This window comes from Fundulus heteroclitus, chromosome 13, assembly GCF_011125445.2.
Source record: "Fundulus heteroclitus isolate FHET01 chromosome 13, MU-UCD_Fhet_4.1, whole genome shotgun sequence".
Classification (NCBI taxonomy): Eukaryota; Metazoa; Chordata; class Actinopteri; order Cyprinodontiformes; family Fundulidae; genus Fundulus; species Fundulus heteroclitus.
This window is the reverse complement of record NC_046373.1, coordinates 14357407-14382450: the sequence shown is the minus strand read 5'-3', so window position 1 is coordinate 14382450 and position 25044 is coordinate 14357407. Positions and strand designations below refer to the sequence as shown.

The 25044-nt window shown below is 40.0% G+C and overlaps 1 protein-coding gene across 1 annotated transcript in view; it reads left to right on the top strand.

The window, feature by feature from the left end:
• Positions 1-25044, top strand: part of cap2 (cyclase associated actin cytoskeleton regulatory protein 2) — a 28376-nt gene continuing 3332 nt past the window's right edge. The window contains exons 1-7 of the mRNA XM_012868561.3: positions 1-216; positions 5708-5835; positions 5943-6037; positions 8948-9025; positions 18079-18222; positions 18684-18769; positions 20869-20974. Coding sequence (XP_012724015.2) covers positions 5718-5835; positions 5943-6037; positions 8948-9025; positions 18079-18222; positions 18684-18769; positions 20869-20974 — 627 coding nt within the window. The 5' untranslated portion in view covers positions 1-216; positions 5708-5717. The remainder of the gene's footprint in view (positions 217-5707; positions 5836-5942; positions 6038-8947; positions 9026-18078; positions 18223-18683; positions 18770-20868; positions 20975-25044) is intronic.

The window sequence follows — 25044 nt, the reverse complement described above, 5'->3', positions numbered from 1 at the left end:
GTCCGGGTCTGGGTCTCTGAGGCTCTCGGGTTCAGCGTGTTGCTTAATTAGGACATCCCGGAAAGAGCGCGACTGGAGCTGCGCACAGCCGAGAGAGGAGGACGCGCTGGACCGCATGGTGACAGCGCACCAGCCCCGAACAAACCAGTGGGAAATACTGACAAATCCAACTTAACGCCGCGCCAGAAATTTACTGCAAAGGAGCAAAGGAAGGAGGTAAGCCGTTTCTTGCAGGATGTTTTAGATAGACTTTAGCCAACGACAGGGAGGAGCAGAGGGGCAGGGGGTCCTGCACTGGTGGGTGGAGATGTGCGCGTCTCTGCGCAAATCGGCAAACATCTTCACTGCTTCACGTTTTCTCTTATTATTCTGCCATGTGGATGCATTTGATTCATTATATTTTCCTTGTCCCACTGGGTGATTTTATGGCAAGACAATAAGGAAACTTCAAATTTAAGAGGTAGTAAAAGTCCAAAGCACCTTTTATAATGCTGCACCTTTACAATAAGAAACAAGGTTTGTGTATTGGGGAAAAAAATGGAAAGTTAAGTTTAGCTATTGTTCAGTTTGGATCAACCTGGGAGCTTCAGATCTGAGAAACTAAAGTCTATGATTCCCTAAAAGTTCAGTTTTACAATTTTTTTAAGGAATAGATGAGCTGGTGTCTGCCTTTGGTTAATGTGTTGTTCCAACTGGACAATACATAAATGCACAATGTTTTCTTTGTAGATATTTTTATTTAGAATTATCCTCACAATGATGTCATACATTTGGGACATTATTAATTAAATCTGTTTTAAACCCTTATTTTATGATATTATTTTATTCGCAGGATTCTTCCGATACCGCCTAATTGAATCATGTATGTGCCGTAATTGTTCTTCACTGCACAAAGATATTGCTCATTAGATTTTTTTTTTATTCATCCTTTTTCTCTTTTTGGATCATATTTGGTTGATTTTAATGTCCTGCATCACTGGTATTTCCCCCTTCAAATGTTTTTATAATTGTCATGCTACAGTTGATAGACATTGTGGGTTTAAGCACAATACACAATGTTTTCTCAATAGTTTATGCTCTCATTGTCCCAGAGAGGCCTACATTAGACCATCTTGCAGAGGCCGCTTTGCAGCAAATGGCAGGCTGTGGCCCAATATAGACCCAAAGATCACATGCCAGGCTGCAGGATCCAAAACTGAAATCTGTTTTGCTTTCTCAGCTATTGGCTTTTCCATCTTTACATTTTGGCACCCTGAACCACACTTGTGAGCACAGATGGAGTGGCAAAAATGCAAAAATACAGCAAAACACAGAAATCTTTACAGCCATAACTTCTCTTACTTGTTTCACAGTTTTTCTGGAACAAGCAGAAAGCTGATTGTCGAATGGCTTCATTAATATTAAAAACCACACAAAAGCTAACAAAACCACAACTGGAGGAGTCCTTACATCACCATGGAGAATCTGGCCGACTGGCAACGAGATCAGTTCGGATGCTGGGTGTTTGTATTTCTGGGCTATTTGTGCAAAATATGAGCAGTAGTAAGATACAGAAACATGCAGTGCCTTGGAAAAGTATTTATAGTCCATGCTCTATTTCGCATTTTGTCCCATTACAACCACAGACTTTAAGTAATTTTATTGCGCAGCAGATACATGATGTTCCTTTTTTTATGGATAAAACTCTCAAAAGTGTGAGGTGCATTTGTATTCAGCCCCCTGAGTCAATACTGACGCAATTAGCTTTCATTGCAAATAGATTAGGGTACATGTATGTCTGTACCAGTTTTAAGCATCTAGAGACTGATGTTCTGCACAAAATAACTCAGGCTCAGTCAGACTGGACGGAGACCGTCATGAATTGATCTTCAAGTCTTGCCACAGATTCTTAATTGGAATAAAGTCCGGGCTTTGACTAGGCCTTTCTAACCTTTCTTTGCTCTGATCAAATCCTTCCATCTGGCTGTATGTTTAGGAATGTTGCCCTGCTGGAAGGTGAACCCCCCGCCCCAGTCTGTAACAGCCTCTAACAGTTTTTTTTTTCTTCCAGGATCGTCTTGTATTTAGCCATATCCATAAACAAAGGCATCCCCACAGCATTATGCTCCCACAACCATGTTTTACGATGGTGATGGTGTGTTCAGGGTGCTATACTGTATTAGTTTCTCACTATACAAAATATTTTTAATGTATGCGGTAAAAAAAATACCTTTTGGATTCATCTGGTCAGAGTATATTCTTCCACACGTTGACTGTCCCTGCATGGCTTGTGGTACACTTCAAAACCAGACTTCTCATTGCTTTCTTCCAGCAATCGCTTTTTCTATGGATATTTCTCTCACCACTTTTTAATGCAGAGCATATTGGTGGAGTCCACCGCTAATAGTTGACCCGTGGAAAGGATCTCCCACCTGACCTGAGCTTTGGATCTCTGCAGCTCCTCCGACGTTATCGTTGATTGCTTGTTCTTTTTTCCCCCGCCTTTCAATTTAAATGGACAGCCATGTCTGCATGGCCAATCTTTATATATTTTCACCGTGATCGCATAAAATCCCAATAATGTGCTTTGAAAGTTTGTGGCTGTAACTTGATAAAATGTGGAAAAGTTTATTGGTCATCAACGCTTCGTAAGATGCTCAAAATAGAAGAATATAACACCGTGGAACTATCAAATAAGTCTGTCAGCTCTAAGGTATTTTTAACATCAGTCAAATATGATCAAATTAATTCATCCATAGATGGTCACTTATCGAATTTTACAAGTTCTCCTTATTAAGTCTGCCAATAATCAATAAAGTCAGCTGATATACATTAGTATTTTTTTTTTCACATTCCACTTCGGGACCCTTCAGCTTGGACTAAAAAATCGGTCCGAGAAATAAAAACGGTGGAATTTGAAATTGGTTACCTAGAAGTTCAAGACCTTGTTTAGCAGGTCCACTGCAAAAACTGTGATGTAATTGTAAAAAAAAAGCATAACAGAGAAGAGAGGTAACTGAACAGTTTAAAAAATATGACCCAAAAAGAATATCTACGCAGAATAGACTCCACTCAAATTTTCTGCATTCCTGGAGACTTCAAGTACACAACAAAATGTACTTAAGGGCTAAAAAGGTGTAATTTGCATGATATGTCGAATTTAAACTGGTCTTCTTAAACTAACTAAATGGGAAGAGACTCTTTGGGGCATGTTGCAATAATTTTTGCTAAGCTGTTTGTTACATTAGGAGACTAGTTCCTCCCTTTAGAATGGGAACTTTTGTATAACCAAAGGATCCATACATTAAAGTTAAATCGTTCAGCATAAAAAAAGGAAAAAATAAGAGTTTCAGGAAATAAATTAAAACAACCTTTAAGACTTTTCTTTCTCTATCTGTTTTGTGTTCGGTTTATGTTAAATCCTTCTCAGAAACACGTTCCTAAGTCATTTTTACCCCACATGTTGTATGAAGTGGGGTTGAAATGAATTTGGTCCCCCTGACTCATTGTTTTTTTCTCTCAGTTCGCCTCAGTGGTTACTGTTGTAATCCTAGCTGCAGCTCTCCAGGTTTGCGGCGTTCTTGGGGGCGTGTTGTGGTGGCCCCGCGGAGCAGAAATAACATCTGAGTCTTACCACAGGCATGTGTCACTGCAGGGAGACTTCTCCAGATAGGTGACTCAACGACACCCATCAGGGCATGTTTGCTGCTCATAGCCCATTATTATCAGATGAAATTACCAGACAGGGAGCATTTATTGAGTCTGAATCACCTCGATCCTCCTTTTGTGTGTTTTTAAAACCTTTCTGGAAAATAAATATGTTGCTCTTGTTGTAGAGGACAGTGTGTTGAAGGTGGCAGGTGGTAGATTGGAGAGTGTGTGTTACACAGCCGTAGTTTGCATAAACATGCGGTGTATTGAATTCCCTCCTGGCTGGCTGATAAATATTGGAAACGGGCCTGCATTGTCTGGGGAAGAGCCTTATGGCTGGTCAGTGTGGGGGGGGGGACATTTTATTTTAAATTAACAGTTATCTAAGCTCTAAATCTAAGCCATGTGTCGGTATCAGTAAATATTAAACGTAATCAGTTTAGGATTTTAATCTTTACTCTTGGTTTTCATACAATGAACATGTGCCAGTAATGTTGGAATATATAGTGTCTTTCAGATGCATTTATATCCCTTAAACCTTTTCACCTTTTGCTGCAACCTCAAACTTTTATGTATTTTTTGGTAATTGTTTATTCTATATGATAGTTTAACATAAAGTAATCTATAGTTGTAAAGTCTGATACTCCAATTGAGTATCAGTGCCACTGATACTCAATTGGATTTATGTCTGGACTTTGATCCACCATTATAACACATGAATATGCTTTGATGAGAACCATGACGTATCATTAGGATGATTATCCTGCTGGAAGATGGGCCTCCATCCCAGCCCCAAGTCTTCTGCAGCCTCTGACATTTTCTTTTCCTCAGGTTGTCCTGTGTTTACCTCCTTCCGTCTTCCCATCAACTCTGACCAGCTTCTCTGTCCCTGCAGCCGAGACAAGCATTCCCACAGCAACATGCTGCCACCACCATGTTTCACAGAGGAGATGGAGTGTCCAGTGTTGGTTTTCTGCCATGAAAGGCACTTTTCATCAGTGTGATGAATTTTGACCATACAGAACTTTGCATTTAGGAAATAAAACAGTCTGACCTGGTCAGAACAGCTCTTTCCAATTGTTTCCTGTATCCCCGACATGGTTTTTTAGCAAACTGGAAGCATGACTGGTTTTCTATTTACAATGGCGGCCTTCTTTACCGCTCCTCCATACATGTCAGATCTGTGGATGGGAGGACTAGTTTCCTGTTGGCACACTCTCCCACCTGAGCTGTGGATATCTGCAGCTTCTCCAGAGTTACCATGGGTCGCTTGGCTGCTTCTCTGAATAATTCAATTCAATTCAATTCAGTTCAATTCAATCCAATTTTATTTATATAGCCCCAATTCATGAAACATGTCATCTCAAGGCACTTTCCAAAGTCAAATTCAATCAGATTTTATTCAGATTGGGTCAGAATGATCTCTCTGCTGTCTGTTTTGATGGGCAGCCATGTCTTGGTAGGTTTGCAATTCTACCAAACTTGTGTTATTTCCAAATGATGGATTGAACAATAATCCATGAGGTGTTCAAGACTGGAATAATATTTTAGAACCTAACCCAGCTTTAAATTTCTCCACAACATTTGCCCTGACCTGTCTGCAGTGCTCGTTGGCCTTTAGGAAGCTGTTTGTTCACTAATGTCGTCTGAGGCAGTGGGAGTCGGTTTGCTAACTCCTGATTGGTCACTCTAGATTTAATTTTGGGGTATCACAGTAGAAGGAAATTAATATTTGTTCAAATCTTTGAAAACCATGTTCCATATTCCTTCATCTTCACAATTATACTCCATTTTGTGTTGGTCTATCACATAAAATCTCAATATAATGCACATATTTTTTTTTTGTGAATATGAATCAATGTGAATGAATATGAATACTTTAGAAATCTGCTGGTTTCTTCTTTTTGCTTCCAATGCCTTCTAAACTATAAGAAGGATTTACATGTCGACTGCCAAAGCCTGCGAAAACGCGCAAGCTGCATCAGCCACATTGATGTCTTTAGGAAAACCTAGTTTAAAAAGATTTTCTTTTAATGTCAAAATCCCTGAAACAATTCATGTCTGCTTTTGTTTCCAGGATCGTCACCATGGAGGATTTAATGCAGCGGTTGGAGCGTGCTGTGACTTCCCTTGAGGAAATGTCCGTCACAATCCTGGCATCCAGCAAAGTGGCTAATGGGAACTGTGTCAATGGCATAGACGGAGGTGAGTCTGTGCTTCAAAGTCTTCAAAACATACCGCCTAGCATGCTTCTGCTGCTCTGAAGTCAGGCTGAGTAAATGAACAGAGGATTTGTCTGTTTGTGATTTCAGGTCAGAGTGTGGAGGTCTTTGACGTGCTGCTGAAAGGTCCACTGTCAGATTATCTGAACTGCAGCAGAGCTATAGGAACTGAAGTGGAGAAACATGTAAGTCTGTACATTACGCAATAGGTCATTCCAATAGTCAAGCTAAGCCACTTTATTTACATAAAACTGTATTAAACAAGAACATTGTCGTTTTATTGCCTCACACAGTTACAGATTAAGAATTTGATAATGAATAGTATGTGATATGAACAAAAAGCATGATTTAAAATAAAAAAAAATGAAAATACATTTTGGACATTGCTCAGTCCCACGATTTCCTATGAAGAAAGTGTTTTAAGTATATTTCCCAATCCCCAGCTGTTGTAAAAATGTTTTAAAACACCTCAAATTTCCTAATCTATAATCTCTAAGGCGTCCGATTTTTCTCTCAGTCGTTTAAAGTTGTCTTAAGGTCTGTCTCCAAACTTTCTTTGGATTCTGGTCGGCTCATTCTCTAGGCAGGTCTTCCTGAACATGATTGCTAATTTTGTAAGGTTTTGGAAGAGGAGTTGTCTGGAGCAGGGGGCACCAACCTTTTTGAAACTGAGAGCTACTTCACTGGTACTGTGCCACATAAAGGGCTACCAGTACTTACCTTTGAAGTGTGAAGAGTTCACCTTAACTTTATAAAACCTAAACATATTTGAATACTTTTATTTTTTATATTGTCATTTTAAATGTATATAGACGCAAACATGATCAAAGCAATGAAATAAAAATATTTTTGCGATTTTTAGAGCAGGCTCGTCAGCACCACCTTTGGTCTTTGAGGGCTACCCGATGCCCGCGGGCACGGTGCTGGTGACCCATGATATAGAGCAGGGGTGTCAAACTCATTTTGGTTGAGGGGCCGCATTCAGCTTAATCTGATCTCAAGAGGGCCACACGCGTAAACTCATTGCAAGATTAAATATAACTAATAAAAGTGGACTTGTTGTTGATTTTTATATTAAATGAATTTCACTTTTACACAATATATTATGAATAACCTCAGCATTTTTAAGAAAAGTATGTGCAATTTCAACAATACTTTTACTCAGTTAAACATTTATTTGTGCATTATGCATAAGAACTGATCACAGTGATTGTACAATGTTGAAAAACATTTATTCACATTTTTTGGAACTTAAAAACACTGTCCTGCATGACAAAATACATCAAACAAATACAAATTAAGAAATTATTTAAAATAAATTTTCCACATCTGAAGCTCAGTGCTACCATCTGTTGATTAAAACACAGCGCCCCTCGTGGACAATATAGGAACTGCAGATTTTCAATTAAACGAAGTACATGTTTTTTTCAGGAATTGTTTTATCATTTTCTTCCTTTTATCTCCTCTTTCTTTGACCTTTTCTTTTGTCTTGTTGTTCTTCCTTTCCTCTCCTACTTTCCCCTTGTAGTGTCCATATAATTTGAGATATTCCCTGCATGAATCATAATAAAACTATTCACATTCATAAATCACTATGTCAAAAGCAGTACTGCTCCACTTGTGAAAGTCAAATCTGATTAGCTCTTTTTGGCATTAAGAATGCCATTAAGAATGCAACAATCCTTATTGCCACATTGTCAGACAGGACACTGGAAAAAAAGAAAAAAAAAATTTTTTTTTTTTTATAATGATAATGCGTTTAGCCACCGGGCTGGACTAAATTGTTTGGTGGGCTGGAACCGGCCCGCGGGCCGTATGTTTGACACCCCTGGTCTAGCGGGACTGATCAGTAAATCAGAAGCTGGTTTTGGTGTAATTATGGCAACAGGATGACAGAAGACGCAATATTGCTTTACAGAATGCAGACTGACATTTACGGGATCTGAGAGATAGCTGAAGTGCATAGCAGAGTATTAACATGGACTTTAGCCACTGTAGTGGTAATTTTCATATAAGAATGCAATGGAAACTCTGGATGAGCTGCAAATATCCACCACTCAGGTGGGACTGAGAGAATCATTTGATGGGATAATTATGTGTACGTGACTGCACAACAATAGGGTGGAAGATCGGAAAAACGTTTATTATTCTAATAGGAAAGAAATGCATGGAAAATAGCAGAGATCCGAGAATCGAGCCCTGTGGTACCCCACATAACAGCTGAACAGGGGACTAAATAAGTGTTTGCATGCAATGCATGAATGAAAAGAGAAATCACTCATCTGCTAGGCAGGTTGGTAGATGAAGAAATATTTTAAGGAAATCTCGTTCTGGACCACTTTGTTAATAAATTACATTGTCAGGGTGAACAAAAAGCTCTTCAGATTGGCTCTTCTCTAAACAGATCACTGTTGGGCAAAGTGGAGTGGATTCAGGCATCATTTCACTGGACAGCAGCGTATAAACATTCAGGGTTGTTCCTCTCCAGATCTCACTCTTTGATAGACACACATGTCTGGACAGCTGAAAGGTCCTGAAGTGTACGTGGGAGGTCTGCGGTGTGCAGATTTGTGCATAATGGCAACAATTTTGCCTACGATAGAGGGAAAGCAAAACTTTGACCCTACATATTTAGTTAAACTGCAGTGGAGGATCGTTTTGGTTTTAAAAAAAAATGTCTGAAAGTAATCCAAAGACAACAAAGAGGCCTTCAGAACAGAGGAGTTATGAATGCCCGTGTTTTCTCTGCACTTTCAAAGACTGTTTCTATCTCTGCGTCTCATCACTGGTCCGGGTGGAGGAGGGAAGGATGTGTGTGTATCTGAGAACCTGAGTTAGTTTTAAGTTTTTCAAGCTCCTTATATGGAGAAAACCTCCCTGGTGGTTCCTCTGGCCCACGACTCGAGGTCTCAAACACACACAGGACTCACATGGCTGGAAATAACCCAATCTTTATGCGTGTGCATGTCGGCCAGCTTCACAATCTACATTTCTGCAGCAGAGAGCGCATGTCAGTCCGTTTGCGAGAATGCGAGAACGATTTACACGAACAGATGCTTTTCTAGAAATCTGTGTTAATCTCTGCGACATTGCAGGCAGAGATGGTGAATGAGGCGCTGCAGACTCAGAGGGCGTTCCTTCAGATGGCCGCCACGCACCAGGAGCCTGCGCAGGTAAAACAGCACAACATTTTCACCTGAAACCCTGCGATTACAAACATACAGCAGTGAAACCCTGAGTCAGAGCTAGACCAGTGGAGCCAAAAGCGGACCAAGACTAAGAGGCCGTTTACAGGCGGTGGAAGATTAGACTTGGCTGCACGCTTCTCCAGCACATCAGAAACTTGCTCTGTAAGTGAGCGGCGAAGGGGGAAAGTAAGACATGTTGCCTGGACTACTGATGACCCCATGATGCTTTGTAACAGGGGGAGTGATTAACCTCAGTGTCATTTATAAAAAATAAAAAAAAAACAGGTTTGGTTTGTGTGTAAAAAATTATTGCGGGAATAGTTGCACTGGTCATTTATCATATTTGTCCTGGTCAGTTTCAAGAGTGCAGATGGTAAAGTTTGGATGAATCTCTAAAAAAAAAAAAAAAAAAAAAAAAAAAATCAATCGTTAATTACTCGGGGTCTAACAATACATCGATACACATCGATATATCGATTTAATGATTAACGATACAATTGCATCGACGCTAAATGAAAATATCGATCAATATCGGCATTTTAGGATTTGCCTTTACTTTGAAATTCAGCCATGATACTATAGTGGGCAAGTCATCTATTATTATTCTTGTTAGTATTTCAAAATTAGACAAATACGTGTTTGATTTAGATGCCTGACAGCTATAAGAGCTTAGAAATAAAATGGCCATATCATATTTAACCAAACAAGGCAAAAGTCTTTAAAACAGTTATTTGTGTGCACGGCTTGGACAGAAAACAAATTTATTTATCTCCATTTGTTTTTTTTGTTTTTTTTTTGTGAGTTGATATCAATTTAGATAATAGTGTTAGATGATATCATATCATATTTCTTGCATCGATTGAACATTGTAACACTTTGTGATATCTGCAAATGTCGTATCGTCATCCAGACAAATCCATATAACACCATATGGTGATAAAACTGGTGATTTACACCCCTATTAATTACCTGCCACAGCTCTGCTTACTGATTCTTTCAATGTACCCAAACCAGCATCACAATACCATTGTGATATTACTATATTAATAGCATTATTTACATAATAAAAAGACACTTAGATAACTTAAATGCATATCCTTTTCATATGTATACATAAGGTCCCTTCAAATGTTGAGCAATGTATTGTTATCTTGATATCTCACTTTCCAAACAGAAGTATTAGACAACCATGGCTCTGTAGCATTCGTAGCAGCGCCTCCCACACGTCTATGCAGCAGACACAGACTGAATAATCAGTGTTTCATACTCCTTCATGCTGTTAAATATGCTCAATAGCATGAAGAAATGCCACTATCCTGCTTAAACTTGAGCAGATTCATGGCTACAGTAGAGCTACATTTTGAGCTCTTTACCGAAAGCACAAACAAAACACCCAGGCTGCTGAATGCCGATTTGAAAGCCATGAATGCTGATTTACCAAGCTACAGGAAAAGATTTCCATTTCCTCTCTGCAGAAAAGAACACGGTTCTCGTGAAGAGTATCTCAGTCCTGTGTGAGAGTCTGTGTCCCCTGTCCTGTGTTCCCCCAGCAGACCGAGGGATTATTCTGCTCTTTGACCAGGAAAACTGCTAATGCAACACATTCCCAGCGTGCTCACCAGCAGAGGAAAAGAGGGGTTGCAAGAGAAAGCTTTGTGTGACAGAAGTGATAATGATATCATCCCTTTGGGCAGCTGTTTGGGTTCTGTGTGTCAGTGTCAGAGGGTCCACCAGGAAGTGAGCGCTCCCAAACTGATGGATCATTGGTTAAGCAAACAAGGAAGGTGTGTGGGTTTCATGAAGAGAAATAACTAAATGTAGCATCAATGGAAAAATCTTGGGATTCTGTAATAAAGTTTTATGTTTTGATATTTGATCCTGTTGCTTTTTAGAGTCTCGCTTGAGTCACGTAACGTCTGTCACCAGGTCTTCTCCAATGATCTTTCAAAAGACTGGAAAATACTGAGAGGCACCTGGAGCCATTCCTCTTTGCACAATCTCTCTAAACCGGGGGGTTCCCAAACTTCTCAGCCTGGGACCCCCAAAATAACTGCGGCAAAGACCAACGACCCCCTTTTGGCAGAGTGGGGGGTACTTTTTAGTAGTAGTAATTTTATGAAAATTTGATGAGAACACAGTCTCCCCCTTTGTTAAAATGAGGAAATTTGAAAATCTTGTAAAGTTATATTTTAGTATCGATTTAACAAATAATGAAATGCTAAATCTTTTTAGCAAATCAGAGTCAAATTATTATTGGTGTCAGGACTTTGAAACGATTGTACAAATGACTCTGGGACATTACTATTCTTTATTTTCAAAATATTATTTATTGTTGTACACCTAATATTATGTCTTTATTCTTGTAATAAAAAAGCCAATTTGTATTACGACCATTTTAAATAACAGAATTAAATGGATGGATGGATGGATGGATGGATGGATGGAAATTATTTCCCACGGAGGAGTAACTCTTTAATTTCATATTTTTGCAAAAAAAAACTTGTTTTCTGATGTCAAAAAGTAGATTTTTGAGAAAGGAAATCTTTTTCAATTACTAAAGGCATAACTTTGCTATATTAAAACAAGTATATCTCTGTAAAGTCAGAAATCTTGGATCATTTCATGACCGTGGGGTTCTCGTGATCCCCCCCAGGGGTCCAGAACCTCCCTTTAGGAATCCCTGCCACCATCCAAAGTCATGGGTCCTCTCTCCTCTCCAGCTCACCTTAAAGGTTTTCTGTAGGTCTCAGGTCTGGCAACTGGGATGGCCATGGAAGATGGTGGACTTTCTGTCTAATAAACCATTACTGTGTTGATTTTGTCTGTAGCTTTTGGATCATTGTCTTGCTTAAAGAAGCAATGATGACCAATTTTTCAGTTTACTGTGCCACTAAACTGAAAAAAACACCTTATAGTTACCAAAAAAGGTTCAGGTGTTTGAAAGAGGGTATAATACCATGGCCTCTAATAAAGTTCCCCAGGCTTTAAGAAGAGAAACGGACCCACAGCATCACAGATCCAGTGAGCATGAGGTGCACGCTTTGCTCCGGTTCTCCACTACACATCTGCCCCCATGGCCCCTCAGCCAGCCTTGTTTGTCACAGTTCTACATGTTTTGAACTTATTAAATATTGCTCTGACTGTTGATATGTGCAGGTTTAGGCAAGGAGATATTTTCCTTGAGCACTTTAAAGAGGGGCTAAGAGAACGGGCATCTGGTTCACATCGTATCCACATCATAAGGACACAGGATGGCAAATAATACTCTGATTAACTTTAAGAGTATAGTACACTGTAGTATCTGTCATAAAAGTACAAATAAAAATATTTCAGTTACATTCTTTTTATGGGACTAACAATTAGTGGGTAACACTAATTGTAGTAGTAGTAAGTTTTTCAAAAACAATAATTTATCAATATCAGCTTTTCCCTACTGAATAAACACACTTAATATAGAAAGTGTTAAAAAGACCTGATTATTATTTATTTTTTACTTTTCAGAAAAAAGATCATGTTCCTGTAATGAAAAATGTATTTATTTTACCAGGGTTGGAAAAGAAGTGTTGGGGTGCATTGATAATTAGATATCTTTAGTAGCTAATTTGTGATGTTTTTACACATAAATGCAAATAAACACATTTGATCTATGTGATATATTATATTTAAGAACAAATAATTCAAAATCCTTCCAATGGTGGAAAAAGACAATCTTAAAATATTCCCCAGATTGAATATTGTTTCTAAAATGAGTTCACATAAAAGCAAACTTACAAGGGGGGCTGGAGTGTGGCCAGCCTTTTTTTTCATGGGGGCACAGAAAAACAAGAATGACAAAAAAAAAAACAGGGCAATATTTCAAGTTAATATATTAGGTGAACCACAAAGCTCACTTAAAAAAGGCACTTGCGGCTCTGGAACTAGTATTATGTCTTCAATAAAGGGGCCTGGACCCGCTCTACACAGGCACTGGCCCCTGTCTAGAACCACGCATGCATAAAAGTAAAAAAGCAAAGCCTTTTTGCAAATAGTTGACCAGGTCTCTCCCCCTTGCTCTCCACTGCGCTGCAGCCCCCTCCTCCACAGCTGGGTCTGCCGTGCTCCTCCAGTGTTTGCCTGTCCTTGTTTTCTGAGCAGGTGACACTCCAGAAATTGGCAGTTTTCCCGTAAAGCAGATTGATTTTCCACCAATTTTGCCACACAGCTGCAGCCCACCAGCAATCTTGAGCCTGAATAACAGTAGTAGCGTTGTGCATTGTAACAACCAATCGGAGCCAAACATTCCTCCTGGCTCTGATTGGTTGTTTCTGTCTGGGAGCGCCATATTTCTGCAAATGGCAGTAGGTCCACTAGGAGAAGTCAGAGGAGCTTGATCTTTTTTTTCACAGATTATCTGTCTCATGTTTCACTGGCAGGACATAGTGACGGTTTTAGCAAGTATGTAAAAATTACATTTATACAAAAGTTACCTATTGCAGCTTTAAGCAAAATAGAAAACATGTATAAAAGGACGGTTTCTTTTCTGAGAGCACCAGGTTGGTCCTGACTGTACAAATAAATATCATGCACGCAACTGCTGATGCAATAATGATTTCAATGCTTTTTTTTAAACAACATTTTTTAACTTACAAATGAAAACCTGTTTGCTAATAGAAATATAGAGTACAGTTGCCCCACCACAATAGAGACCATCCTTTTCCTTTTCTTTCATTTTTGATCAAATATGGTGGTGGCGGTGGTACCATCATGGTGTGGGGATGGTTTTCTTCAGCAGGGACCTGGAAGCTTCTTCACAATTATCCAGGGCCTTGTGTTGCTGTATCACATCAAATCCTGATAAAAGACATGAAAGTTGCAGGATGTGGAAAATCAAAATCCATTGGTGGAAAATTATATTATTTTAATCAACTTTTAGTCAGCAGCAAGAAAGGTTCAGAACTGGTGCCCAAAGGATCTACAGGCTGTCTCAGAACACTAGCGTTAGCATACAGCTACATGGGTTTTCAGTCATTTCTCCCTCCTGTAATGTTTTGTGTGTCCAACATGAGGAACAGTCCATCTTTAATGTGCATTGAGCCTGTAAAGCTGTACTGTATGTGTTGTTTTTGGTGCATGGAACTGAGCCTATTTTCGCTCGGAGACGTTGAGGCACCAAAACGCACCACCCTTCTCCTCAAAAGTAAAATCTCATCACCATACATTTATGTAGCTCGAGTATTCAGTGCAGCTGAAAATGAGTGCAGTTGTAAAACCATGTGTGTAAATCTGGGAGGTGCCCCCTCGCCTTTCTCTCACCCTCTCCCCGTCGAACACACACACACGCACATATTTCACAAAGTTCTGGCCTTTCTCTCCTGCGCTCCACTGTTGTGCTCTCTGACTTTTTATGGACATGTTCTATATTTAAGCTCGTTGTCAGTGTGAGAGATAGAGAGGTAGGAGTCAAACACAGAGAAAGGAAGGCAAGGAAAGTAACGTGACCTCAGGCTGGCCTGTTAACTTGGGTGTGCTTGTTTCCATGAGTTTGAAGTTTTGGACGTTCACATACAGATGAGAGGCTTTTATTAACATCGCTCTAACACTGTGATCGCTATTCTTTTCCCTCTGACCGTGTGATTGAAGTTAGAATCTGTGGCATTACAGCGCTCAGATAATTTTTTTTTTTTTTGGTTCAGTCTGTTTATAAATATGTGTCTTTTATACAGAAGGATTCCTGATTGCGAAATCATACCGTACCTTGAAAAGTTTTAAAGCTCTTTGAATCTATTCACATTTTGTCATATTGCAGTCTCAAATGTCAGTGGGGTTTCTTTTTTATTAGGATTTTAGATGACGCCTATTTGTGAAGTGGAAGTAAAATGATGCAGGATTTTCAATTTCTTTACAAATAATAATTTGAAAGGTGTGGCATTCATTTGCCTTCAGGAACCTCTGAGTCAATGTTTAGTTTAACCATTCGCTACCAGTAAATCTCCCTTTTGGGGGTTTGTCTCTACCCGCTTTGCAAAGCTGGAGTTGTCTCAGATTGAATTTAGAGATTCTGTGAACATTTAAACTTTCTGCAGATTCTCAGTTGGATTTTAACTAGTGTTGCGCCGATGCCATTTTTTGGCCCCGATACCGATACCATCTGTTTGATATTGATGTGAGTGTGTATATATGAAGAACTGCATACTACTTAGGGTAGTAGAACTTTTTATTGCCTACCTGGAATGGGTGACAATAGTTGAATAAACGTTTGGCTCTCAAAGGCCAAAATAGTGCAATATTCGTGAAATTATAACATGTATAATTGTAGTGCAACAGCAAGACTGTAAAATCACATTAATAACTGAATAATCTCTTTTAAACCCTGAGTTTGGCTCTCAAATGCCAAAATAGTGCAACTTTCATGAACTTATATAACATGTATAATACTAGTCAGGAGAGAGAAGGCTGCGTTCAAGTGACATACAAACATCAAAATGGTATCAGTGCCCTATTTGTTGGTACTCGCCCATACCAATACCACCATTTTAGTGCTGGATCGGAGCCCCGTCCGATACGTCCGATGTTATCGGTGCAACACTAATTATAACTAGACTTTGACTGGGCCATTCTAATAAATAGCCACACGTTGATCCCACCCCACTGTAGCTCTGGCTGCATATTTAGACTATTTATTCTGCTGGAACTTGAATCACCTCTTCTGCAGCCTCAGTTTTTTCCAGGATTAGCCAATATTGAGCTCCACAAAGTAAAATAACTGCACTGATATATAACTTTTCTAGTCATACTGACAATCCAAAGCAATTTTGCACTTGAGTCATCATTCACCCAGCGCATTCGCCACACTCACACATTCATACACCAATAACCAGATTTCTTTGGCAAGTTTGAGTTAAATCCCTTGTCCAAGGGCACACTGGCATGTGGATGCTGGGATAAAACTCACAAACTTCAGGCTGATACAACTCTTCCAATTGGGCACAGCTGTGACCAGTTTCCATGTCCATACTGCAGGGACGCATGCCCACAGCATGATACCGTCACCACCGTAGTTCGACCCAGATGTGTTCCAGTGTTAGTTTTCTGACACACGTTTTGCACGGAGAACAGTTCTGGTTGCATCTCACCAGATGACATGGCTCCTAATGTTTGCTGTGTTCCACTTGTCTTGGCTTCCTTTTAACAATGGCCCTTCAATAAAGGCCATGTTAGTTGAGTGTGCAGCTAGTGATTGATCCTTCCTCATGAGCCGTGGATCTCTGCAGCTCCTCCAGAGTTACCACGGGCTTCCTGGCTGCTTCCCTGATTAATCATTTCCTTACCTGGCCAGTCAGTCCAGGTTATACTCTTTCCCTTTTCAGGTGATGGATTAAACTGAAAAAGAAAGAAAAAGACAAAAAGGAGAAAAGGAGGGAGGGAAAGAAAAATAAAATAAAATAAAATAAAAAATAAACTGCTCTCTGTGAGATGGTCAAAGCGCAGGATGTTGTTTTATACCCCAAACCTGCTATACATTTATCCACAGCTTTCTCCCTGACCTGTCTGCTGGGCTCCTTGGTCCTCAGGAAGCTGTTTGTTCACTCGTGTTCTCTAGCAAATGTCCTGGGCTTTCATATAACATCTGAATTTACACAAATTACACAAATAAATCACACACAGGTGGACCTTATTTGCCAATTAGGCAAATGGTTGCATTTGATTTTCTGGAGTGTATCAGGCAAGGGTAAATAGAAATGCACGTCATACTTGTTAGATTTTTTATGTTTTTGTTTTGTTTTGGTTGTCTGTTTTTGTTAAAAGGTAAAAATCATGTGCCATTCAGGTTCCAGTTTAAACCTTTGCCCCACTTTGTGTTTGTCTGTCACCTAAAATCCCAATAAGTACTCCATAGCTGTACTTATGTAAGGTCCTATGAAGTTGTGCACTGAAAGCTGAGTGGCTCAATGAGAATAAACGCTGCAGGGATAGCAGGGGAAAAAAGCATTTATCTCAATTTATGGAAACTGTGCATCTGATCGGAAAGTTCAAAGTATTATACTTTATTAAACTTTATGGGGGGGATTAACCCCTTTGTTGTTATTTGTTTTCGTTGCTCGGCACACAGGCATGCAGGGAATTTTTAAAACGCTCACGCTGCAGTGAGGGTTTCTGTGATTTCCATCACATAGAAGATTAAAAGGATACCCTTTTTGAGCCTTTGCTGCAGCAAATTAACAGTACATGTTTCATACTGCTGTGAGTTCAGTGTAGGGGTGGTGGTGGGGGGTTTGGGGGGGGGGGGGGGTTGATTTGTAAACTGTAAACACTGGAGGAGCGGGATGCCTTACAAGGCCACAGGGATCTCCCCATGAACAGAGAGGAATGTTGAAAAGAAAAGGAGCGATGGGGGAAGGGTAGATGAGAGCTGGGAGACGCGCTAAACTGAAGCTAAGATCTGGAAGATCCAGTGGAAAAAATTTCTTATAAAATTGGACGCCGTTCCAGGAGCTGCTTTAGGATTTACAGTGTGGACGGAGGGAGGAGGGCAGTGGAATAAAGGTGAAAATCATCAACAGGGTTGGTTTAAACACATTACATCATGGGCTCCCAAAGTGGGGGTCGGCCCCCCGAGGGTGTCGCTAGACACCTTTTGGAGGTCCCGAGATGATTTGTTGGTGATATGTTAAAAATATTAAGTATTTCCTTATTTGTGAAACCGATGCCAAAGTAAAGTAACTTTACAAGATGCTCAACATTCCTCATCTTAACGCAGGGAGAAGGCTGCACTGTGTTTGTAATATTTCGCATTAAAAATACTATTTATGGCTTTATTATCATAATGCCCCTATAATGAAAAAAAAAAAAAAACACCCGCCAGGGGTCGTCAGTCTACGGCACTGTAATTTTGGAGGCCGCAGGCTGAAATGTTTGGGAACCCCTGAACTACATGTCCTGACAACTATGATCTGAAAAAAAGTCCAATTAGACTAAATTCGCCATCTTCTCAACCCCTTTCTGCATATTTTCTTCCCTTTGGCTGTCATTTTTTTAAATGTCAGTGTTTGCTCTTGCAGATGGAGCTCCAAGACCTCCTGAAACCAATTTCCGATCACATCCAGGAGATCCAGAACTTCAGAGAACGAAACCGAGGCAGTCCGCTCTTCAACCACCTGTCAGCCGTCAGCGAGAGCATTCCCGCCCTGGGCTGGGTGGCTGTGGTATGAAAAAATAAGGATTAGACAAAAAATATCTGATCATGAGAAAATAAAAAAGGCAGGATCTGAACTTTAGACAGTTAGAAATGTTAAAAATTATTCTGAAAGAACATAAAGTCTAGATTCGAGATATTTTTCAACAGGGCCTCTAATCATTTGTATGCAGGGTACTCTGCTCATCTGTTGGGTCTCAGCATTTCCAACAAAATATAATTTATCTTGAGATGAACGTTTCCTCTCTTTGGGACTAGAAAGCAGACTCTAGTGTGTGTAAGTTGCTGTCATGAAGGCACTTTCCCCCAAATTTATCAACCAAATGCTGAACTTTTGGATATCTCGGTGAACTTTTCAGCTTTTACCCTCAAATGAAGACAAATCTGCAGAGAAGGCGAGGTGTTTACGCCGCCGTCAGGATGACGAAAGACTTTCTCGTGAGAGCGCGTCTCTTTTGCTTTTGTCTTCAGAGTCAGAAACCTGGTCCGTACGTGAAGGAGATGAACGATGCAGCCACGTTCTACACCAACAGAGTGCTGAAGGACTACAAGGAAACGTAAGTATGCGCAGGAAGTGTTGACCTCATCTGCATTAGAGTATTGATGCTGACAAAAGAGAAAGACTGGGGAAATGGAGGAAAACAGCAAATAATAAGGCCTTTCATCAGAACCGATCTGTGGATTTTAGGATCTGTGGGGTGTCGCACGTGCAAGTTGTCGTTTATAATGGGAATTTCAGTAAATTACATTTTGCTTTAGTTAATCTGCCAAATTGCACACCTGACAAATTCATTTCAGTTAAAATAATGCCTAGTTATTGCCTAGTAAAGTTTTCTTTACATGAAATCACATGTCAATACTTTATAAATGAACACTTTAACCAATAGAATAAAACTTTTTACAAGGTTGGCGCGCACAGAGCGAGGGATCTTTGACCCTTTCTCTTCTTGTCCAGTCCACCCTTGCTGTTAGATCTGAGAACTAATGTAGTCATGAAAGTGGATCGTTTTTGCTACTGGTGAACCATTTCTGTGTTTTTCTGGCCATAATTTTGTAACCATTATCCTGCTAAAAGACCCAACAGTGACCCATTCTCAGCTTTCTCGCAGAGAGCACCAGAGTTTTATTCAAAACATCCGGATCCAAAGGATTCATGAAGCCACCCACTCCAACAAGGCTCCCAGGGCCTTCAAAAGAGAAACAGACCCACAGCATCATATATATTCTACCGTACTAAATAGTTGTTTTTTCTAAATGCTTATTCTTTGTTTAACCTCAGAAGTCCTACCTGCAAAGTTAGTTGCTGAAAAACTAATTTTTTCTAGCAGAACTTAGCAAGCTCCGTGTGTTTTTACACAATTGTGACGTTAGATCAGAAAGTGTGCCTTTGCTGGCATACCTTCTCAGAGAACCAGTCGACGTGGAGATAACACGGTAAACCCAAGACGCCACTCTTTGCGTTAGTTTTCTAACAGCGACCTTTAGAGGCTGTTTTCTTACCTTTCTTACCATCCCGTTCACCACATGCGCTGACGATAGATCTGGATGCCTTGTCCAGATCTATCGTCCTTGTTAGTGATATGAATTGTTTTATGCTTTTTAGTTATTGCTCTGACTGTAGATATGGGTGCATTTGGGCAAGTAGCTGTCTTGTAAGCATTTCCTGACTTGCCAACATCTATATGCCTCTGCCTCACTTTAATGAGATGCTCAAACTTTCCAGGCACAATAATAGAAAGGTATATACATATTAATGACAAGTTCCAGTTGTATACATTTGTCAGGGGTGCTAACACTTATTGCTTTTTTTGTCTTACCATTGTTTTACAACTTCCCTTCACTGAATAAATGCATTAAATATTAGATTTTTTCTCAATTTGCCAGTGTGACAGTTTGCTTTAGAATAAAAGATGCATGTATTTCAGTGCTTTTTAATCACCATTACCAGGAGCATGAATAAATGGATAGAGTTCTGTATCTGCAGACTGGCCTTTATAAGGTCTGTTTTGATAACTTAGAACATCCATCCGTTCTCTATACTTTATCCTTAAAAAAGGCCAACAACATTGCTACAAACTGTGCCACTGTGAAACCACTTATTATTATTATAGCTTTCATTGATTAATTTTGACTTAGCTGTTTTTGGATGGGTCTAATGTACACAGAATCAAAGCATTAACTTTGCAGCTGCTTAGTCGTGTTTGGTTATCCTGAAGAAATAACTGGAATTGGATCTGGACGAGCACTGCTGGGTTTTTTTTGGTTTTTTTTTGGGGGGGGGGGGGGGGGGGGGGGGGAAGGGGGGGGGTTATTCTGAAAAAGTAAAAGTGAATCATAAATCTTACGATCAGCGGCTTTGTATTCTCTGGCTTAACCAGAGTTGACGTCGACTGGGATTGTATTTCAAAGTAATTCCGAGTCTAAGAAAACTCAAATGCTTTGTGGAATACACACTTTCTGTAAAAGTTGGCACTGATTTTGAAAAAAAAAAGAGTTTTTAAACATGTTTTCTGCCAACTTGTTTTGATTCATAATGATACATATTTAGCAATCGATCCACAGCATCCTCCAGTCCTAACGGGCTCCCTACTATCTTACCTTCTTCCTAATCTTCCTCCTTCCTGCTTTGACTCCTCTGTCCCCCCCACTCTCCCAGTGACAGACGTCATGTGGACTGGGTGCACTCCTACCTGTCGATCTGGACTGAAATGCAGTCCTTCATCAAGCAGCACCACACGACCGGACTGGTGTGGAGCAAGACCGTGAGTCAGATTCCTTTGTAATTACAACAATGTGAATTAATTCTGTTGTTTTTCTGTTGAAAAGCAGCAGTGTGTTATCTCAGCTGTGGTTCTGCCATGGTATTTTTAAACCAGCTTTTTTCTTTTCTTTTCTTTCTTTTTTTTAAACACTTCCATTTTTAGTGATGAAGCAGCAGGGTTACGTAAACCACTGCAGAGAGCATGAATGAATGAATGAACTTCTCCTCAGTGGCTGCACAGCACGGCTCTCTGCAGAGCTCTCAAAAACCTCGGCCACTCCCACGCACTCTTCTGCTTTTGGATGTTCTTGCTTGGGAACTCCTCAGTAGATCCCAGAGATTATCGTGGCAGGAAAATAAATCTTGGTTTAATTTGACCTTTTCCTTGTACAGTACGTTGTAAATATACTTGGACTCCTCAAACCTTTCTACCGTTTCTCATTTTGAAAAATTACAAACCTTTATTGTATTTTTGGAGACCTTTTGCAATATTTCAACACACAGTGGGACATTATTGTGAAGTGAAAGGAAAAGGAGACCTGATTTTCTGAATTTCACGAAAATAAAAATCTGAAAAGTGTGACACTCACACTGACTGTGTGTAATTTAATCTCGGTGAACAGCATGAGGGGACACGGCAGAAGAAGATTTATTGAAGAAGTTTAGAACATGTTAAGCTCACAGGGTTTAAGAGGCAATTTCCACCTCAAAAATACACAACTGAAATAAATCAAGAATAGCTCCACAATTATCAGGTCTAAATGCAACCTTTTGGTACAAGACTAAAGATAAGATAGAAAAAATATTATTTTTTCCAGTGGAATCACTATCGCAGATGTTACTGTGTCTGGTGGTCAAACAAAGTGAAATCAATTTATTTCTACATAAATGGTGAAAAACACAATAAAAGTCCTTGTGAAAAAACTATTAAACTCCTCAGATTATATCTATCAACATATTTACTATAACTGCAGCTAATCTGGACTGAATCAGAAGAAGAATACTTGATCCACAATGGTTTTACTGTCATTTAGGCACAACTGTGTCAAATGTGCCAAAACTGTGCCAAACGTGTTTTTCACCTCATAAAAGGGAATCTGGTCGAATAAAGTTGCAGATTTTCATTGTAGGACTCCTTCATTTTTTCAGAAGAGTCCGCCATGTTTGATAGACCTTTAAATTGCATCTTCTATGTTTAAAGTCCTGTAAAACCGATAGCATTTGTGAAAAAGCTATTTCATCGACTTGTTTTACAAACATTAAAGTCTCCTCCTTTCAGAGGATTTAGAAAAAAAATATATAACCATGTTTGACTACTTTTACAGAAGACAAAAGCTGAGTTGACTTATAAAAAAATATCTTAACCTTAGAACATCTCACTGAGCTCTGTTCATTAATTACTGCCTCTTTTCACAGAGGCAGTAATTAAATAGTATCAAAGGATATTCGTGTGTTAGAATTGTTGTCAAAGATCCAAACTAAACCCATCTGAGCAACTTTGGGAAGACTTGAAAACAGTTCCTCAGACCAATCCAGGCCTTCTGAATGCAAAGAGGAACATGCAAAACTTTCAGGCTCTAATGTAAAACAGGTAAATTTGCAAACGGCTTGCTTTAATTTCTATTAAAGAGAATTGACTCGATGGGGCTTAAAAAACAAAAAACAAAACTTGCATCATTTTCCTTCCACTTTACAATTAAGTACTGCTTCGTGTCTGTTTATCACATAAACTCTGTATTTTGTGCTTTTAATATGATATAAGGTGAAAAGTTCAAGGGGCATGAATCAAATACTAGAAGCTGTATATGTTAGTTGTAATTGTATAAGTTAAAAGATTTCAAATAAATACACAATTTTGTTTCAGTTTCTAAGATTTTTCTCCAGAAGTTGCAAAAGCCTCCAGGTTGTTGGAATTTCAGAGCAAAAGGTTGCTCACGGCACCTCGTAAAACCACAACGTGCCTCCGTTATCTATACATTTATTTCTGGTCGATAAACCCAGGTGCATTGCTGAGCGTCGGGTGCAGCTGTTTCTCCACGTTTGCGCTCACAATCTCATTCTTCTCCTTTAATGTGAGGATAAATATCTGTCCGATGCCGAACAACTGTGTCCACATGTGTTTTCTGCACGCGGAAACCTGAGAGCCTGCAGAGGCTGTTTGTGTCAGCTGTTGCTCCTGCTGTCAGCCGACAGAGCCGACGTGTGTGCGTGCACAAGAAGGGAAGTGTGCTGCCCCGACAGGTGGCCCTCAGGGTTTACTTGAATGGAGGGTTTCTTCAGAGAAGGACCTCGACAAAAGGGGTCCTGTGTACACTGGCTGCCTGTGCCGTAACCCAAACTGCAGGGCCGGTTGAGGTTCGGCACAGCTGCCGTCTGCCGCTCGTTTACGGGTTTTAATGACGCCCCCCCATTCTCTGACATACAGACACATGTGTGTACAGTTCAGCTGCAACACAACAGGCCCGGGGCAAAGAAAAGGAGCTGGAATTGGAGATTAATGTCTGGAATGAAAACCCCATAGCGGCAAACTGTTCCAGTCAGTCGCTACGCCTGTCAGCGCCACACTTTTTACAACTCCTGTCAGTGAGCTATCAAATATTTGTTCCAGCTGTCCCCTGTGGACTGATAACCAGGCTCTGACCTGCAGTCTGTGTTAACTGTGTACCGCATGAGATAATTGAAGACAAGAAGACATTAACCTTTTTAGCTCTGGTTCTATTGGTCTCTTGATTACTCTATCTTCACGATTTAATGGCTGGGTCTTAAAAATGGCAGAAAATAATAACGGCGGCCCTCATAGCTTCTTGATTTATAAATGTTTTTCTTTTGTCAATTTGATTTTGTAATTGGATAATTTTCAGGTTGTAATTATTTTTGAATTTTGCCACTTAGTTACTTTCAGCTATTTTTTTGTATGGGGCGACGGATGGCGCAGGAGTTAGGGAGTTCGTCCTGCAATTGGCGGGTTGCCGGTTTGATCCCTCGCTCCAACTGTCTCAGTCTTTGTGTCCTTGGGCAAGACACTTCACCTGAATTGCCTGCAGGCGGTGGTCAGACGTGGCGATGATGTAAGACAGCCCGCCTCTGTCAGTCTACCCAAGGGCAGCTGTGGCTGCTAACATAGCTCACCACCGTCAGGGGGTGAATGAGTGAATGAATGATTGTAGTGTAAAGCGTTTGGGGTCGTCAGACTAGTTAATAAACCATATTCTGCTTGTGTTTTGCTTTATATTCTTATTTAATTTTATTTTAGAGATAACTTTAGCCATTGTTTTTTTTTAAAAGATCCTTTTATGTACTCCTTGATTTTTGTTTGTTTATTTCTGTGTGTATAAGTCAATTTTGCTCAGCTCTGTACTCACATGCTCTGGGCTCAGTTAATTGTACTCATCTGGTTCCCATGTCACTAATGCCCTCCACACCAGTTATGATTCAGGCTGCGTCCACATGGAAATGAAATCAGAGGTCTGTTTCTCAAAGGCAGAATTTAGAAATGCAGAATAAGAGATTAAGCCAGGCTTGACATAGCGTGATCAGAGCATCCTGGCTTTATCTGTTTCACCGAGGCCACACCAGGCTCAGGAGGTGCGACTATGTCAAGTCAGGTTTAAGTGAATCAGGTAAATGCCCGCCCCCAGCTTTTTTTTCAGGAGACCATGAGGTCAATCAGAGGCGCGATAAGCAGATATAAACAGATGTGACGCCATCTACCAGCAGCATCGCATAACTATCAGAAAGCCAGATGGCGACTACAAAATCAGTACTAAGTAATGCTGGACTGAGCCTGACCCTCTGCAACGCCTCACGGTAAAGCAGCAGCTCGGCGTGATTGAAGACCAACCGTTATTAATTAATAAACCCATCTACAATAACTCTAAGAGCCTCATATCAGAAGACTAAAGACTATACAATAAAACCCAGCCTGACATCTTCCAGCTCCTATTTCGTGCTGAGAATTCAGGGTCAGCGTTTAACTCCCTCAAATGGACATTTTTATAATTACAGCTGCTATTTCTAACGTTACAAGTTTGACTTGTCCTTTAACCACAATGAAGTCCTAATGTTGTTTTT